The sequence below is a fragment of the Somniosus microcephalus genome, chromosome 24 (assembly GCF_052327205.1).
Source record: "Somniosus microcephalus isolate GS21.2 chromosome 24, FLI_Smic_1.0, whole genome shotgun sequence".
NCBI classification, from domain to species: Eukaryota; Metazoa; Chordata; class Chondrichthyes; order Squaliformes; family Somniosidae; genus Somniosus; species Somniosus microcephalus.
Window position 1 is genome coordinate 23637431 of NC_141010.1, and position 19847 is coordinate 23657277.

The 19847-nt window shown below is 42.6% G+C and overlaps 1 protein-coding gene and 1 long non-coding RNA gene across 2 annotated transcripts in view; one reads left to right on the forward strand and one right to left on the reverse strand.

The window, feature by feature from the left end:
* The window catches only part of LOC147101125 (uncharacterized), a 49434-nt gene that overhangs the window by 1634 nt on the left and 27953 nt on the right, over window positions 1-19847 (forward strand). The window lies entirely within an intron of this gene.
* The window catches only part of samd14 (sterile alpha motif domain containing 14), a 281567-nt gene continuing 270940 nt past the window's right edge, over window positions 9221-19847 (reverse strand). The window contains exon 10 of the mRNA XM_085966316.1: window positions 9221-19461. Within this exon, the coding sequence (XP_085822442.1) occupies window positions 19300-19461 (162 nt within the window). The 3' untranslated portion in view covers window positions 9221-19299. The remainder of the gene's footprint in view (window positions 19462-19847) is intronic.

The window sequence follows — 19847 nt, forward strand, 5'->3', positions numbered from 1 at the left end:
AATCTTATCATTCATGAAGAAATGACTCATGAAATAACACTGGGCGGTCAGCTGGTGGCACCATCCAAGGAGTATAAATACTCGGGCGTGGGCCCAGCTTGCCCAGGACGAGTTTGTAACCAGGAACTAGTGATGTAACTAGCATCTCATGGTTGTGAAACAGTTGATTAAGGCCTTGTTTTATACTCAACCAAGTGCTTAGTGAGTTTTCTCACGTCACACCCCATAAAAAGTTAAGCCTTGTTGGAATAGGTATATCTGGGGCTTTAATGATGTATTGACTGCTGAACAACTGTTCTGGCATCTGAAAATATTTGTGGAATATCAAGTTTCTTAATGATAAAAATTACTAGATTTTTTAAATAAAATATATTTTAAGTTTTAAAAAAAAGTTTGTTTATGATATTTCAGCTTCTACCTGAACCCCATGTGCTGAGAGTGATAGTACTGCAGAAGGCAATTGAAGTAGGCCAGCTGGGGAAGAATTGCAATAGCATTGGCTAGGACATGGGAAGATGGTAACAGTGTTGAGGGGGATAGCAGTGGAATCTAACAGGGAGGTTATGGTTGCATCTGGCATGGTAGCAGAGTGTTACATCAGTGAATAAAGACATAACAAAGTTTAAGGGATGTGTGGGGAGTATGCCAGGTGACTGGGATCAGCTGATTATTGAAGTTTTAGAAAAGAATGGCTGGCTAATTTTGTCCCAAAAAAGCTTGTTACAAATGCAAGGTAACCACAGTGAGTTTCCCACCTGAAGCATAGTGGGGACAATCCTCATGTCACTCTTGCCCCGTTTGCAATTAAAAATAGGGCAGCGATCATGCCAAAAAGTGCCGATGTACCACTGAGTTGTCGTCGTGCGTTCTGATTTTTAGACGGACCTCCATTCTGGGAAACGAGCGGGAAGCTCATACAAAAATGCAAATCGGGGTGAGATGAGACAGTTCAGACTCCCGCACCCTTTTCTTCTTGGCCGGCCTGATTCCCGCCAGCTCCTGCTCCTGCCTACCCATGGGCAGTGCAAGTTAGGGGGCAGCCAATCCCAGTGACGTTAAAGGGTTCCTCCACTGCCATCAGGGATAGCTGGATGGAGGTAATGGCAGTCGTTTGTGGGTTTGTAAACTTTAATGTATTTGTTGCTGTAGGTTCCATATGTTGCCTATTGCTCCAAAGTGCTGCTTTTTTCTTTCCCGATGATAATACTCCTCCCCTGTTGTAGGCCCTTCACATTCACCCCGCCGCCCAATTTCCCACCTCCAGATCAGTGAGTTGCCTATTGGGGATTGTGTTTCACGGTGACAGCTTGCCGACCGTATTCTAATTAGGACCCATGACCAAAAATGATTGGGTCCCCATTCCATTTCCTCTGGCCAGCCGCTGTATTCACCCTGCCCATTGTTAGATTTTTGCTAACCAAAGATATTAAGGGATATGGGCCAAAGACAGGTACAGTATATGGAGCTAGGTTGCAGATCAGCCATGATCTCATTGAATGGCGGCACAGACCCGAGGGGCTGAAGGGCCTCCTCCTGTTCCTATGTTCCAATGCCCAAGTAATGCTCAAAACAAATCATCACCCTCTGGTGTCTGAGAAGGTGCAAAATGGTGGCCAGATGCTTTCCCACAGGAAGGAACAGACAATCGGGAGGGACAATCATCCTGAAACAATCTTGCACACCTCCTAGCACCTAGACTAAAAGCAGCTTTGGCAGAAGACTAGGAACAAATCATCATTTTCAGCCATGTGCTAGGAGCCTTTAGAATAAGTCTGCCAGCTCAGGTGGACGTAAAACATCTCATGGAACTATTTGAAGAAGAACAGGGAGTTCTCCCAGTACCCTGACCAACTTTACTCCCTTAAGCAACACCACCAAAAACAGATTTGCTGGTTATTCGGTCAAGAATTCCAGCAGCTGATTTGCACTATGAACCTCTCGCCATCTCCCACTTTGTTGGAAGGCAATGCAGTTTTGTGCTTTGGGCAGTTGTTTTTGAGGCCAAGGTTCATGCTTGATCATAGTTTTTACAAGTTCCAATAAGGTAATAAATCATTAGCTAGTGTTGCACTTATATTTGAAGATATGATTTAGTAAACGGCAGTGTGGAAGAATGCCCGTTTTGTTGACATAAGTAACGCCCACATGGGACTGAAAGTTAATTTCGGTAAGAGTAGAATTACAGTGAATCTTAATGATGTGAACAATGTGCCACACCATTTTATTCATTTGGATCAGAAATGTTGATTCAGCTAATAATTAAATATTAATATATGTGTTCTGTTTTGAGTCCATTGGTACATATTTTTGATTGCAGAGAGATGTATAAGTTAATAAAGGGTACACCGTGAAGTCAATAATGCCAGATTATTTATTAACTACCTTAAATCTAGCTGACATAGCAAGTATGATTACATTTTAGCAGGTTGGCAACAAATGTCGGTACAAGAGGTGGGTTGGGGTCGGGTGGGAGGTTAAAGTGTTAAAAAACTGAATCCTGACCCCAACCTGACCCCAACCTGCCCACTTCTGGTTTTAACAGAGGCAGGATGGGAGGTGGGCTGCCAACCCACTCCCAGGAGGCGGGTTGCCCATTTAAGTATTATAATGAGGCTGGCATGCCTCAGATTTAACCTGCATTTCAAATTTACCTGTGGCTGGTCGGGTTTCACAGGCCTCGGGAAACCCGACAGCTAATGGCAGACAAGGACTGCTGGATCCAGGAGGTAAGTGCCTTTACACTTACCTTCTGGATCCAGCGTCCCTGCCTAACCCACCCCCCGTGATCGGAGACCCCCACGAGGCCACCGATCACCCCCCCCCACCATAAAGCCTCCGATTCCCCCTCCCACCCCCACCCCGGCCTCCCCCTCACCCCCACAAGGCCTCCGATCACCTTCATGGGCCCCCACCCCCCACCACCACCGATGATCTTCAGGCTGGCACCCATGTTCTCTCCCTTCCCAACCCGATCGTCCTCTGGCCCTCGATGTTCTCTCCCCGCCTTGACTCTCCCTGCCCCCCACCCCCCTCACCCCTGCCAATCCTCCTCCGGCCCTTGATGTTCTCTCCCTTCCACCCACTCCCCATCCCCCTGACGCTCCTCCGGCCTCCAATCTCTCCGTTCTCCACCCAATGTTCTGATGCACTGGAGTCTGATCTTCCCTCCCTCTGCCTCCACCCCCCCCTCCCCCCGATGCTCCGGTGTTCGGCCCCCCGATCTTCCCACCCTCCCCTCACCCCCCCCCAATGATGCGGCCCCAGGCCCCCTATGCTGCTACCCCGGCCGCCACCCAATCCCTCCCTCCTCTCAGCGGCCTAGTGCCACAGGCCTACCTGCCCACGGCCAGTCAGCCTCTCCCTCTGGCTGGCTGTGGGGAGAAAACAGAGATTTGAAATGAAAATCAGTAACGGCAGGGCCTTCCGGAAAACCCATTCTACCGGGGTTCTCGGACATTTCCGAGCCCCCCCCACCCTGCTCCCAACCCGCCTCCTGATTAAAATTCCGGCCTTAGTGTCTGGAATAGCTCTGCAATGTTTTAATATCTAGTATATAGTTCAGGCCAGGACACATGTCACAGTCAGGATCTGTCCATTGTTTTAGTGACTGGTTTATATTAATATATACCACAACAAGTAATTGGAAAGGGCCAATTTTTGTTGAAAAATGCTAATAATTAGTTTTCCCGATTAGCTTTTTGGTAGTTTTAGCCTTAGGATTCTGCCAACCCAAGGATATTTATACAGAGTATGTAGGTTTACAGTTCAAGTTTTCTATTATTGCCTCTAAATTATTATTGTTGGGTAACTCTTTGGAGACACGTAGATGGGGAGAAATTAAAATTGAGATTAAAACTTTTTTTTAGGAAAGGATGTTGCATGTTGGAATGCCATCAAAATATGCCGATACCCTCGTAATCATCTGGATAAAATGTACATGCATAAATTATTAGAACTATATGGCGTTGCACATAGGGAGTCAAGACCAAGTGTAGCATTCAGGTCAAACAAGGTGAGAGGTTAGGGAATAATTGAATTAGATTAAGAAAGGGGACAAGAGAATGGGTAAAGAAAAAGGAGGATGGGGAAAGGAGGCCATAGAGGGGTATGGGGTGGTCAACAGAGGGTGATGGAGGGGTGAGAGAGGAGAGGAGGATGAGGAAGGAGAGAAGAGAAAGGTAGAGAAGGGGAGAGGGAATTGGGGAGGGAGTGAGGGGAGGGGGCATAGAGTGAGGTGGCTAGGAAATATGTTCAATGGTAAGATAGGGGTAGTGGAAGGTTTGGTCATGATAGATATGATGGCTGCGATTTCGCCAGCGAGTCCGGTGTGGCTGGAGCAGACAGCGGCCTCAAACTCGGCACCCGTCTTCATCCTGCCTCATCCAAGTGATTTTGCCCTGATTGGGCTTGTTAAGCCCGCCCTGTGAGATTCCCGGCCAATTAAAAGGAAGCGGGTCTGATGACATCATCTGATGGCGCATCATCAGCCGGTTTCCTGAAAGGGGCCATGTCCACAATCATTTTGACAATGATGCTGTCAGTGTTCTGAAGCATTGAGGTGCTGCAAAACACTGACAAGAACTACACAGAGGTGCATGGCTGCACCCAGGCTCTCCCATGACTCCCTCCCTTTGCTTATGGAGGGAGTCACAGCACGCAGGGAGGTTCTCTTCCTTTCCAATCGGCAGAAAACACCTCCCCAGGAGATCAACGCAGCCTGGTTCCACATTGCACAGGAGGGCACAAGCAGGGATGTGGGCAGGAGGACCAGGCTGCAGTGGCGCAAACCTTTCAATGATCTCAGTAGATCATGAAACGTTACTGCCAAGCCACACTCAACCTCATCCTGCTGTACCTCTCATCACATCCCCATCACTCTGCCTTCCCTACCCTACTCCTGTACATCTTTACTCACACCAATTTACCTAGCACCTCCACCCATCCCTCTCTATCTACATTATCACTTCCCCATCTCACTGGCCACACCTCACACTCACCTTCATCCTACTGGAAACATACCAACTAACAACACACAAGGGTAGACACTTGGGTGGTTTAGCCAATGTTCATGTGAGTTTTCTGGTAATGTGCTGTCAAATATTGAAATCTTAATTTTGAACACTTTGTTTTCTTGGACAGATTTGTGTGCACCTTTGGAAGTGGCTTAGTGAGTTGTAGTGAATGGTGAGACATAACGGTACCCCCTGCAATGGTGGTGAGTGTGAAAGGAATGGCTTGGACATTGTAGGGATCCTTTATGGTGCTGGTGTAGGGTGGTGCCAACCTGGCGCATCATGTGGCAGCCAGGGTGTTCAGTGTTAAGTGAAGCAAATCTGGACACAGCGAGGCCATCGCTGGCGTCCCAGGCAGCAATGTTCATGGGTGATGATGCCATGTGTCCAGTGCAGCATCATTTGATTGCGGAGAAGGTTGGTGTGGATGTTGGTGCTGCTGGTGTGCCTGGTGATGCTGGTGTTGGGATTCTGAGGACCAAAGTGAGATTTTTTCAAGGGCACCAATGCTGATGGAATAGATGGCAGGTGAGGTTGAAATGACAGAAGTAATGTCAATGTTGAGATAGGTTGTTCCAAGGAGGTGACACTGGATAGAGAGATTACGCCAAACACTTCAAAAGTGCATAAAGCTCAAAAGTGGGTTCCAAATCATTAATGCTCCAGTTTTTGACATTGGAAAGTGACCAGCTGTGAAATGGTAGCTTTTAGACCACTTTTGCAGTTGTCACCTATTCAAAGAAATGAAGAGTTGTTCAGAACTCGACATACTTGCCTGGCGTGATCCCCGAGCGACGGGAACCTTGTGGAAAACTTGGGAAAATGCTTTGGAACTGGTAAAATGATGATTAAATTGCTTTAAACGCCCTCTTAACAAGCACAATTGCATGACTCGCCACTTAGTGCTGGGTCTGCAAAGCGCAGGCAGAGCCGACACTCGGGGAACCTCACAGGGAGGCGGGTTTAGAGTGGGATACCGGCCCGCTGTCAATCTTTTTGATTTTGACAGCGGACCCGCCCCCAAACCCGCCCTCTGAGTGTCGGCAAAATTCAGCCCAATGTGTGGGGGTGGAGATTTAGAGAACGGGAAATATTGGTCTGAGTTTTCAAAGTAATGACCAGTGGGGAGGAAAATTCACGAAGTTACTCAGTTGAGGGTTAACTAAAATGTTGCTCAGTGTGGGGTTAGTAGGGCTGCAGTTGAGAAGGTGTGAAGACTACTGCTGTGTTTTCACCATTGCTGTGTGCAGCTTTTTTTTTCCACCAGCAAGGATATTTGGCCCATGATTATCACTTACCTTTACCTACCTTTACAAAGATGTCTGCCACGATACAGTAAATATATTCTGGAGCCTCATCCAGCGGACGAGCAGGTCCAGGGCTCCCACCAGCCCTCAAGTAGATTGTCCGCATGAGGCTGCACACTGATTGTTGAGGTGCTATTCAAGGGTGGGGGGAGGAAGCATCACAGTCAAGCTCAATCCGGTCCTCATCCGCTGTCCACACAAGTATACTTTCCTGTGGGACTCATTGGATTACGATCTCTGTGAATGTTGTTGGCCAGGTGCATTAGAGTAGCACTTTACTACTTTCCCTTCCTCCTTGTAGGTCACAACCTGGCTTCTGTTCCATTGTTTTCCAAGGTGAAATAGTTGACATTAGAAATGTGCTGAATGTGCAATCAAGTCATTAGAAGAGAAGTAAGCCCAGCCTACCTTTCAGATTCCTGGACAGCAGAGATTCACTAACACTTGTAGAAGTACATATTCACTAGGATTGGTCTTCTTCGAGGTTGGGAAGTTTATGTACAGTCGGTTGGCCGCCTTATAAAACCAAGTGATTGGGTTGGACATAGTCCAGGGTGTAGGTTTCATGGGCTGACTGGCATTTTCTTATTTGATATTTTCTTATATTTCTTATTCCCATCAGGTTTCCATACCAATCACAGCCACCACAATCGCAGCAAATCATCTATCCCAGCAAAACAGAATTATGATCTTGCAATGTAACCGAGGCCTCAAGCTGTTCTTGTGTTTCTCTGACTCATTAAAGCTTTCACCTGCTTGGAGGTAGTTAGGTTAACATAAAGTACCCCCAAGCACACGAATTACACGCTCCAGTTATGGCACGTCATAAAATGAACCAATGGTGTGGAAAGGAGCTATAATTAGTGGTCTGTAGATGACTGGATGAAGATTGATGGAGTGGCAGGAAGGACACAATGTTGGTTCTTCTGTGGAACAATAAGTGAGGAATCTGCAAAGTGGTTTCCTTCAAAACAAGATAGATTTGGTTAAACAGAAGTCTGTTGCAGCTGTTGCAGGAACAGCAAAAGTGATGACTCATTAATGAATGATTCATCATAAAACCTCAGCTGGATAGCGAAATTTACCCAGCGTACCATATTAATCAGAGCTCTCACGTATAATAGCACAACACTTCAATTGCAATGAACTAATTCCAGAATATATAATAACCTGTATAGGAGTTACATAAAATTATTTAAAGATAACTTCAAAAGACTTTCCTATCTGGCTTCTTCTCTGTTCTATGAAACTGTAAATCATATCCACTGAAAGAGTTGCAAACAGTTTGTTTCTCAGTTGCTGGGGGAGGGCTGTAATAGCTGAATTATTTGACTTTACAGTCAAAAGTCAGTAACTCTTTTAACCTGTTTTAATTACCCTTTACTGGTTTGAATTAAAGGCAGGTTATATAATGCGTACTATGACATTTTCATAACAGCAGACAGTGCATGATGCAGGATGACCTTCACACTGAAACAGTACTGATTGGGATCCTTTGATGGGCTGCTGAGCAATCAGGCCATACAGCCTAAGAATGGTCCGCTGCTTGATCCCCAGTCTGCGCTGAATTAGCTGGTCTCAGCTAGAGCTGCAGTATGTGAATAAGGGGTCTCAGGATAAGGGGTCGGCCATTTAGGACCGAGATGAGGAGAAATTTCTTCACTCAGAAGATGGTGAATCTTTGGAATTCTCTACCACAGAGGGCTGTGGAGGCTCAGTTGTTGAGTATATTCAAGACAGAGATCGATAGATTTTTGGATATTAAGGGATATGGGGATAATGCAGGAAAGTGGAGATGAGGTAGAAGATCAGCCATGATCTTATTGAATGGCGGAGCAGGTTCGAAGGGCCGAATGGCCGACTCCTGCTCCTATTTCTTATGTTCTTATGTTCTCTACAATTGGCTCGCATGCCTGGTTTGGGAGGGGAAAGGCAGCTAGGGTTAATGCCCCTGATTGTTTCCAGAAATCATTTCTAAAAGTGTGGATATTGGGTAAGGGCTGGATTGGGGTAAGTTGTGATGTGCTTCACTTTAGGAATCACTAGACATTGATCTGGAACAGGAACGCTGGCTGATTTTCCCCCTCCTTAAACCAGGGGCTCTGAGGCCAGTTGTAACACCCCATTTACTGTTTTATCTGATAACAGCTGATGTCCTAAATTGAGAACTGATCATGGAACCATCTGATCTGTAGACATGATGCCTTGCTTTTGATTAACGAGAATATTTCCCCTGTAAGGTTTTACAAGGAAGATTTCTAAAATTTGTTTCCGTATCTTGTTGAAAACCATATGCAACGAAAAAAGCTGCTGATTTTAAAAAGAGAAGAGACAGCTCATTAAATACACGGCGTGCAATGTTACAAGGTGCTGAAGGAACACAGGGATTGTATGATATTTGGAGAATTAAAAGTACAGGAAACTTTCGTTTAAACAGAGGTTAAATCTCCGGAATGCTCTATCCACCGGCAAAATTCAGGAGTCGGTTCAGATAACTTTTTTTACTTTTTGTTGCTTTTTTTCTCCATTCCTGGCTCTGCAAGCATCTAGCTGAAGCTGTTGCTTAGCTACAGAGACGCTTGCAAGCTGTGCCGACTGTTTTGAAGCTGTTGCTAAGCAACAGGGTTTGTTGCTAGATACGGAGCTCAGAAGCTCCGTATGTTTTAACATTAGCGCTGGTTTCTCCGGCAGTGTTGATCGACCGGCACCAGCTCAGCCCCGTCAGTGCCGGATACCAGAAAGTTTCCTGTACTTCAATGTCACCATGCACTGAATGGGAGAAGCCTCTCCAAACACATGGCAGTAAACCATTGAATACAAACTTCACAGCATTCTGAATATTGAACACTATCCAAAATTACACTGATCCCATATTCATACTAAAAAAATTATAGTCTGGAAGGCACATTACACACATTTTTAATCACCGCTTGTGCATCAAATACTTGAGGTCTTGTACAAGTGACTTCATTCATATAAGTTATGTACCAATATATGCATAATTCATAGCAAAGCATAATATTTATTGCACTCACTTCATGCCCTTGATGCTGAATGGACTGCCTGAGGTAATAAATTAATATAGAAGTTTAAAGATGATGCTATATATTGGGCTAAGCCTTCTATAACTAACACATAGCATCACCTTTACCAGGCGGGTATGCTTTATAAATATAGACTACATAATTAAAAAGTGCATTAATTGTTAAGGTATTAAAATTAAAAGTTGAAAAGTCAGATATTAGGGATACAAATGTTAAACATTAAGTTTCTGATGGTACAAGGGATGAGAGAACTGGCATTGGGTTGATTTGATATGGATTAAAGCAAGTCCATTGAACTTAAAAACACAGAAACATCAAGGATGGGAAAAGCTGTTCAGCCCAAAATCTCATTCTTCGGGAGTAAAAACAAACTTGAAATTAATGGTAACGAGAAAAGACTGAGCTTCAAGATGCTAGCGCAAAGAAATGCGAAATAATCCAATTAAAAAGATTTTAAGCTTATCCGAAGCCAAAACGAAGAACAAGTGGCCAGATTGATCTAACAAAGTCATATTCACTCAGATACATGGTCATCTCCACATGGTGCTTTACAAGACAGAGAATAGTGCAAGGTGTGAATTGTTCATGAAAATGATGAAAACTGCATTAGCGTTTGTATAGAACACAAACAATCATTCTCTGCTTCCTGGCACAGGCTGCATGACTCCTAGTTAAATCAGATGATGATGTTTTGAATTTTAAGCATTCATTTAATTGTGTTTGAAGAAGGAAGCCAAACCTTTGTATCACTAAGGGGGCCCTGCCTAGTTTTTGTCAGTTTATTTGATTTTGTTTGATCTCTGACTGTTTAATGTATAGGAGGAGGGAACGGCTATATAAAATGACCTTTCTGTTTTCCATTGAGGGCCCTGTATGATCTCCTCTCTGCATATTCAGCTTGTCAACTATTCCAGTTTATCAGCTGTCAGTAATAATTCTATCAAAACATATATCCATTGATAATTGAAACACAGAGATCTTAGATTTCATAACACAGTGAAATCAAACTTCAGTAAATAAGATTCAGTCAATCAAATTATTCAATTTAACACAAACACACCAGCATTTTAAATCCATTTGCAAACAAACTGCTTGTATTACAAAACCAGTCACCATTATACCATCTTTATTTAATTTTGCACAAACAGGTAACCCAAAACACGTTTGAGTTTGGACTGTAGAGTGTGAGTAATCACTTTTAAATTATCTCCTTTACTTTTGCTAATCACTCCTGCATGGCTCAGTTTCAAAAGTCCATCAGATGTTAAAGCAATTTTAACATCAATATAACATTTGCTGACATAAGATTTGTCGCAACCAATACCCGTACTTTTATCTTTTTGAGAAAAAAAAATCAAATACATTTTTGCACCCAAAACTTTAGCAAGGAGATGAAATAGACTACAGTGTTTGGATACATACAGTTCCCAACAACCACTGAAAGTATCCCAGGCTGTGAAACTACTAACAGAATCTTATATTGTAATCAAACAGAGAGAGAGTAATCTATATTCGTTGGATATCAAAGTCCATGCAGTCAGTAGTCGCACCCTTGTGTTTTTTGTGCAGTACGCTTAGTCTGACAGCACAGGTAGCGGCAGCATTTTGCTGTCAGGTATCTTTCCGACAATTTGAGGATCAGGCATACCTTTTCAAACTAAACGCATGGCCGGTCTGAATTGCAACTTGAACCGCCTGGAAATTTGCAATTACTTTGCTGTTTGTTTCCTTAAAGTTGATATTCTCGCCATAAATTCCTGATACCTGCTTGCCTGCAACCAACATATTGCACCTTCAGTGTAGATATTAAGGCTGTTGCTGTAATCGTTCATCTCCCCATTCAGATAGCAATGTCTCTTTAAAGAATCACTCAAATCTACGCAGTGCTCTTAACTTTGGACATTGGTAACAATTATTTTTGTTCTGCTGAAGGGAGTCTGCTCCAGGTATTTAAGATTATTAAAAGCCTGGACAACATGCAAGTAGTTAGTGTGCTTGAGGCGATGGGGTCCGGTAGAGCTAGGGGGCCACACATAACAATTAAGGAGTGAGGTTGAATGTCCACTTTTCCCAGAGGAGGATAGACTTGTGGAACAGGAGGTAGAGAAGATAAGAGCCCATTAGATGGATTTCTGGAAAAGTAGGTGATCACTGAGTTCATTTTTCTTTTCCTTGCCTCTTCTTGGGGACGGGGAGGTTGGTGTGTGGGGATAAAATCAGCCGAAGGATGGGGTGGCAGGTTGAGCATGCCTTTTGTCCCGGATACATAACCATATATGGGTGTGTGGGTGTGGGGGAACCTGCAAACTTCAGGGGAATGTCTGTCAGCCCACAAGAGGCCACATTTTCTATAATTTCACAACCCTGAGCTTTTGTTGCTAATGCCTTCACCAACACAAACTGGCGTTCAGGTTTCAATAGAATGCTGCCTCCCATTACTTTGGTGCACAGTAATCAATCACATCTTTACATCTCCCTGTTCTGTGGAAGAAGTACACACAAGTAAAAAGTGCAAATACGTAGGAGTAGCAAAAATGGTAAGTAAAAGGTTAAACTGAATTGGTATCAAAAAAAAGATAAACATAGGCATCTAAGGATTAAGCAGCACTGATTTAATACTAAGAATATTTGCATAATCACTATTGGCCAGTGAAAGGGTTAAAATGATACTGCAACTGCTGTTTAAAATATACAGCAAAAAAGAAATGGCACTTGGTGTTGTTGCATTTTGGTTGTTTTGCTTCTCACTAAAGGGTAGTTTATATTAAAATACAAATCCAGTTCTAGCAATCTTAGCTTAGTCGTTAGGGAGTTTGTTTACACTGAGGTTGTGTGTTGCCAAAGGCAAAACATTAAAAATGAATGTGAGACAAAGCTAGATATTTTACAGGGTGCTGGTGGCATGACAACATCATTAGAAAGGATGGCCAAAATGCTGAGATTTAACAGGCCTCTTTAAAAGGGTCTTGCAATATGTTTTGCCAGGTTTGTAAACTAAGTGGTGTGCAATGGCATCACATAAGACACAGGAGCAGGAGTAGGCCATTTGGCCCCTCGCACCTGCTCCACCATTCAATGAGATCATGGCTGATCTGATCTTGGCTATCACCTGTCACAGAATTGTGGCATTCCGTTACCACTGTCTGATGCCCATTGCAAGCTCTAGGTTTAGCAGAAAACTCTAGCCTGTTAATGTAACCTGGAATTAAACTCAGTCAACCTAGTGGCCCCACTTTCCCATTGCTGTCTTAGTGTTAGAAATCGTTATCTTAAGTCCGTCATCGCTAGGTACGCTTTGCCCAGACTCATTGTGCCTAAAAGGCCATCTGAAGGCCCTTTAAGGAGCCATCAGCATCCTTATCTCCTGAAGGCACTGACTCAGACTGGGCACAGATTGGAGGGTACTGGTTGCCCTCCCGCATGGTGCCTAAGTGATGATTCTGATGTGAACTTAAGCAGTGACTGTCAGCTAGCTGTTTGGACCGGGTTGGGGGGTGGGGCGCACATTTGAACCAATCCTATCCTCACCCGACGTTGGCACACATGAATTTTTCAGCAGCAATCGAGACCGGGAACCCTAGCTGATTTTATTTTTTCTCACTCTCTAGCACGGAGGCCAATTATATTGCTTCTCCTGTGGCCTAAGCTGAGATCAGCTAACTCAGCACAAGCCAGGGATTGAAGCTTCCTGCTGCACCTGATTCAGCAGCACACCAGACGGTGCTCACTAAGCCAGCGGGGAAATGTTTTTGCTGCAGATTTCCATTTCCTCACAAGTAGAAGTTTCATTGACATATCTTTTTGAATTTTCATAAGATTTTTTTCACGTGCCTGGCAAAATTCCACAAAACTGTAATAACAGCATGCATTAGGGTCTATGCACAGATCAGTGGGATTTTAAAATGAATCATTTGAAGTTGCAGCTAGTAAATACCTACTGAAAAGTATAAAATCGTCTTTTCCTTATCTCTAACCACCAGTACATTAAAGCTAGCTCACAGAGGTGCTATGGACAGTGAGAATCACTACCAGCAAAGCTAGGGCATGCTTACTGAAGCGTATCTTATATTTGCAATCAGTACTATTTAATAATAACATCAGTAAAATAATCAGATACATATCCATTTAATGCATTGCCCTTGTTGGCACTAAATCAATTAGTGCAAAATAGCAAATGTTCACAAAAAATGTAAACTTTTTCCCCCAGTACAAATCTAGTTACAGGATGGATATCCATTCAAGTTACATGTAGGCAGGCAGCCTTGCCAGCAGCGAAAAATAAGAACAAGTCCTTGCCAATGGCATTGAAGGACAATTGTGTGGCAGTTGGAAGCCTAGTGTAGTGAGCAACGAGTTTACTATCAGGCACATAAGAGGGGATCTATAAGTACAGCTATTGGTACAAGGGGTACTTGCAAGCTGAACAAAGGGGCCACTAAGGACCAGCTGATTCACATAGCATAGAAACAATATTCCTGTACAAACATGAAAGTACACAGTAATAGCTGACTCACTAATGACAACTTTTTTCATGCTGCATTATGTGCACAAGTTGCTGTCAATGTTTGCAGGCCCTTTCCATTTGGGAATTTTTTTCTAGAATAAAGTATTTAAGAGAACATTCGCAATGATCATAACTCTGGACAGATTAATTAAAGTGGCTGTAAACGATAGATTATTTCATTGTTCCTTATCCTCCACATATTTGTTTCCTACCACCCACTTCCATTTGCCCAATATCATCCTGGGAGGGTTAGAGTCCTCTGTGACTTGGAGCCAGTACTGAGCTGTGGTGGCAATGAAATGAAACAGACCATGTATGTGTTTGAGTTTTTGACTCACGTGGCCTAGCACAACGTAATAAATAACAACAGAAAATGCTGGAAATACTCAGCAGGTCAGGCAGCATCGAGGAGAGAGAAACAGAGTCAATGTTTCGGGTCAAACCCTTCGTCACAACCTTCTTTTTGTCCTTTCCTCCCTTTCCCTGCCCCCACACTTGCTTAAAAATCTGTTACATCTCTAACTTTTTCTAGTTCTGACGAAGGGTCATCGACCTGAAACGTTAACTCTGTTTCTCTCTCTCTTCGATGCTGCCTGGCCTGCTGAGTGTTTCCAGCATTTTCTGTTGTTCTTTCAGATTTCCAGCATCTGCAGTATTTTGCTACAACATAATAAATATTGTTTCTGACTAACTCTTTTAGAAATATGCCAAAATATTTTTTTTAAATCAGAAAATGCTGTGAACTAGATGCTCTTTGGCTCTGTAATTCTTTTTAACTCTCCCTTGTTGGATACAGGATGAAATACATCTTCCAAATTAAACCATATTTGCAGATGTTTTATGATAGACATTGTGCATATTTTGAAAGAGAATGGTTTGCGTACAGATAGAATTAAGCAACTAACCCTGAAACAGTGAGTCTTTTCAAGATTGCGACTGCATTTTACAGCTGTTCAAATGGTTACATGAGAAGTTGTTGCTCCAAATAGACAAAGTACTAAAGGCATCCTTATCTTTGACTAGAATACACTGAAGCTTGAACCCAACACATTTCTTCTTGGTTGGCATCGATTGAATTAACAAAGCAGCTGGATTGTGCTGAGAAATTGATTATTGAAGTGATAAATTTGACATCTGCTGACTGAACAATGAATCAGGCCCACATGAGAAATGAGTTCCCCATCAATCCTTTATGCTCCAATATATAAAATCCACAAAGTTCATTTTTTTTGGAGGGTTGGTGGGGAGGTGGGTGGGGGAGGTGTGTGGGGGGGGGGGGGGGTGGGGGGGGTGGTGGATGAGGTAATTCAAAAGGTAGAAAACATATTTCTTAATTTGGATTCCAGTAATGTACTGAAAACCTTTTTGTTGTACATTTTATACTAGAGATTGTGTGATTGTTTTAATAACCACAAAGTAAGTTAGCGTTTAACAGTTAAATACTAATGACACATTAGACATCCTATGTGTGCTTTGAGTTAGGCCATATTTGTTGTTATTGTGTGGGCCTCAAAAGGTGGCGGATTCTGCTCTCAGGATATAAAACAGGCTCTAGCTAAAATAGAACCAAATTGTTAAACGTGGCAATGTCTTATCTACATATCCTAAAATCAAAATCATATCTATTCAGTATTGTCATTCTACTTATAGTTAGATAAAATTGTGGGCTTGTATTTTAATGACTCTTTTCAGGTATGATGTTTCTGTTTTATTGATTCATATCTTCACATAGTTAATCATGTAGACACCGCCGTGCTCGAGATGAGGTCACCGACCCCTCCGTTGCTTTCTATGCCAGCACAGCACTAATGATTGCATACAAGATGTAGAACTAGACCGAAGCAAGTGATTCTTTTTCAGCAAAGGCAGCCGAGAGCTGACAGATAATGGCTATACGCGCAGGCATTACGTGTTTTTAATACTATAGGTTGCCGTTACAGACCTGGACTGTCCAGGTTCTGTGTGCATCGAGAATAAAACTCCTAAGGAGATCGTTTTGCCACACTTAACTAGCCAATGTTTAAACCCATATAAGTGTGGTAAGTTAGGCCTCTCCCACAGCTGTCTTTCATTCTGCCATCACCATTTACACTTCATCTAGAGCCATCTTTTGTTTCTTAACTTGTCTCATTACTGTCTCCTTTTGCCTTGCACCATCTCTTAATCTCTCTTAATGTCTCTTAATCTCTCCTGCCTTCCATCCTATCACAGACCTTCCCTTTTGTTCTTTCCTCCCGTCCCCCCTTTCCCTGCCCCTGTACTTGCTTAAAAACCTATTCCATCTCCAGCTTTTTCCAGTTCTGACGAAGGGTCATCGACCTGAACCATTAACTCTGTTTCTCTCTCCACAGATGCTGCCTGACCTGCTGAGTATTTCCAGCATTTTCCGTTTTTATTTCAGATTTCCGGCATCTGCAGTATTTCGCTTTTGTACAAGTGTGGTAATACTTGTTTCTGAAGGTTTAGAAATCATTTCCATTTAAAATGAACACTAGACTTAGTAACTGTTATTTTCTGGGATGTCCTGTGAGTAACTGAATACGTGATAGTTCTAAAATATGGTCTGGACATAAAACAGTTGAAACAATACAATGGGACAGATAATATGATGTTTAGTGCGCATAGCACTGATCCATATTGGGTGCCAACTCCTTGCATTATGGGGTGCTTAGCCTTGCTCAGCACTTCATTCACCTATCACACAAAACGTGTCCCCTCCCGTCCACAGCCAGTGCACTTTCCATGCACTAGGCTCATTATGGCCCCAATTGTGCTATAATTGAGGAGTCCTCCCCATAATGTAGCTGAAACACTCGGGCAGTATTCCAGACACACAGCAGCTATTTGGAAAAGGCACCAGGGAAATCCCACACCATAAAAGGGACTTATTGCCTGCAGAGAGGCCCTCTCCTTCCAATAGGGCCACCCTTCTGTCTGTAGATACTCTTCTTTGGCCTCCAATCCCCGAAAGGGATTGTGGTGTCTAGATCCACTTGCCATGAAAAAAAAACTGGCAGTGCTTAATAGGTAACCAGCAGCTCTTCCATTCTTGCTGGTATCCAACATTTGAGCCCCCGAACCCCACGGCACTCCCAACATATCGCGCGCTAAGCAGTGCAAGTGCCACTACAATATTTTAATGAGCTGACGTTACATTATCATGCCAGCTCCGCTCACTTGGGCGCTGGCCTAAGGCGCAGCAGTCCCGATGGCACTGCACCAGTGCCACATTATTGGCTCCTTCGTATCCTTCAAGGCCAACAGCAGCCAACAATCACTCTATTGTCTTTGTCTAGCATGTTAGAAACATCTGAAAAATATGTTCACCAGGCACAGAGATTATCAGTTGTTTACAGGCCCTTAGTATCTTCCCTCAATGTCAGATGTCAGAATTCATAGGGTTCACTGGCATCCCCAGTATCCAAGTATGGGTGCCCAATAACCTGTGTAGATTCCCAGTCCATATGATATTGCAATAACCTTGCATCTATTTAAACTCCAAGCCACACATTGTGTGAGTTCAGTTGAGTTTTTAACCAAGTACCCTCAAATCTATATTACAAAACAAATATTTCCATCCTAAGTTGATTTAAAATCGAAGATTGTAATAGATTTGACAATCCACCTAACACTTAAAGGGACTGTACCTGTCTAAAGAAGTGCAAATGTCAACCAATTCATTCAAACAAAATCCTTTCCTAAGTGCTTTGATCTATATTTTGCTTTCTGGCTAACTCTAGCTTGTAAAACTGAATTGAAGGTGATTAGTGCCATTGCATCTTCTTCCTGCAGTACATTCCTAGCAGGGGTGGCATCATTTGTGCTTTCTTGCGGCTATGCTATATAATTGTGAAGCCTTAAATAAAATCTGTATCTTACTAGTTGTAGTTCTGCGGAAACTGGCCATGGTGATATTATATTTCCCAAAATGTACAGCAGGGACGGGAAGCAATGGCCCCATGGGGCAGAAAACAAATGGATTAGACAGGTCGCCAGAGGTCACAACACTTGGCATAGGATTTAATGTGCGCATACAATTTACAATAGGTTAGAGCCTCCAGTAAAAAGAAACAATTTGATTTTTGTTCCTCCTTTCTAATTCCCTGAATCTATAATTATGGTAAACTTAGAGCCACTACCAGAATATTCTGCAGTTGTCTTTTGCAGGGTTAATATTGCAGAGTGTTCAATAATTCTCTTTAAATCGCAACAATTATATTTGGCAGGTCCTACCAAATGTCACAGTTTGGATTTAACACACTGACTATATTTGCAACACGCAAACCACCAATATTTTAGCTACTTGTATTGAATCTTTACTTTTTAAATACAAGCCAGAAATGCTTTTTTTAAGGTCACATAACTGGTGTTACTATTAAATTGGTCTGAACAATGTTCATCACCTCCTAGATCTTTGGATTAATTTCAAACTTCAATCATCAAATGCACTTGCAAGTCCTGAATATTGTGTGCAACTACACACACAGAATGAAAAGATCTTCTGAAAACACATGAGTCTTCCCTGGCATTGATAGTTTATCTCCATTATACTGGATCAGGCTCTCTATGGCATTCTATTACAGGGAGACAGTGCTCAAAAATGGCAAGTCACCAAGTGCATCCCATTGTCTAGTCCCTTTTCTTCAATCCCAATTCACATTACACAATTGCAGCATTCTATCCACTCATTTATACAATGTTTTTTCTGCCATCACAGCACGATTGCCTGCAAACTCACTTGATCAACTGAGCCCCTCTTCACAACCAAGATTGTGGAAGAATTCAGGTTTTGAGAAAACTGTGCATAAACAGCTGTAATATTTCAAACGCAGGCATGATTGATCCTCAATTCTCCCTTGTGCTTCTGATGGCTGCTTTAATCATTAGAATGCATTTCTCGACAATTAAAAGATATAACAAAATTTAGTTTATTCCATTTAAAAAAAAGATATTTTTCATATACTTCTCCATCTGTATTGGTTTTTAAGTGAGAAGTGCTACAAATGCACTCAGTATCGCTCCTGTAAGTGACGTGAAAAAAAACCAGGGACATTCTACTCTGAGGGTAACAGTCGAATTTTTTTAAATATATAGATTATCCTGACAGAATATACTTCCTCTATATCTGACCCAGGATGGACTCGGTTACTAGTAAATGCAGCACAGCTTTCAGCAGCAATCCACTGTCTAAGGAAAGATCTGCCTGCATTGTGAAATATTACATGTTTTTAATACCAGAGGTTGCCGTTACAGACCTGAACTGTCCAGGTGTGAAGTTGAAGAACGGTACTTCACAAATCCCACAAACAGACCTGTCATACAATGTCCAGTTTAATCCATTGACTCCTTGCATTTCTTGTTGCTTACGTTTAATCTCTGAAGAACAGGAGACAAATGTTTAGATGTGCTTACACCTCGTCATTCTGCCCATCTTAACTCTTTTTCTGCAACTGTTCCTGTCCCTTTTTCTTCTGTTTCTCCTTCTGTTTTTCTAGTTTTTCCAAGGCTTTTCTCTCTTTTTCGACTGCGGTGTTCATATCTTTAATTTTCTTTTTGATAGTGGCTCGATCCTGTGAGTTGGTGACTCCCAAAGCCTGTGCAGAAAAATAAAATAATCCTCAAAATGGTTTCTGGGATATGATCTTTTAAATTACTGCAATCCTTGAAGGCCAACAAGGCTGAGAACATAAAAAAAAAGCCAGGGATGAAAAGAAGGCCTTTCAGCTAATCCCTCCATTACCACAACTCTTCCATCATAGCATCCAACTGCATTTTAAAAGGCTCTAATCTTTTTCAGTCTAGTGTCCCATGGTATAACTCCTCAATGGGACCAGCCAGACAGACTACAGTGTTTTTTTAGAGGTCCTGTAAATTCCTATGTAATAGTCCAAACATTTAGGGTGGTGGAGGCAGATTCAATTGTGGCTTTCAAAGTGGAATTGGATAAGTACCTGAAGGAAAAGGATTTGCTGGGCTACGG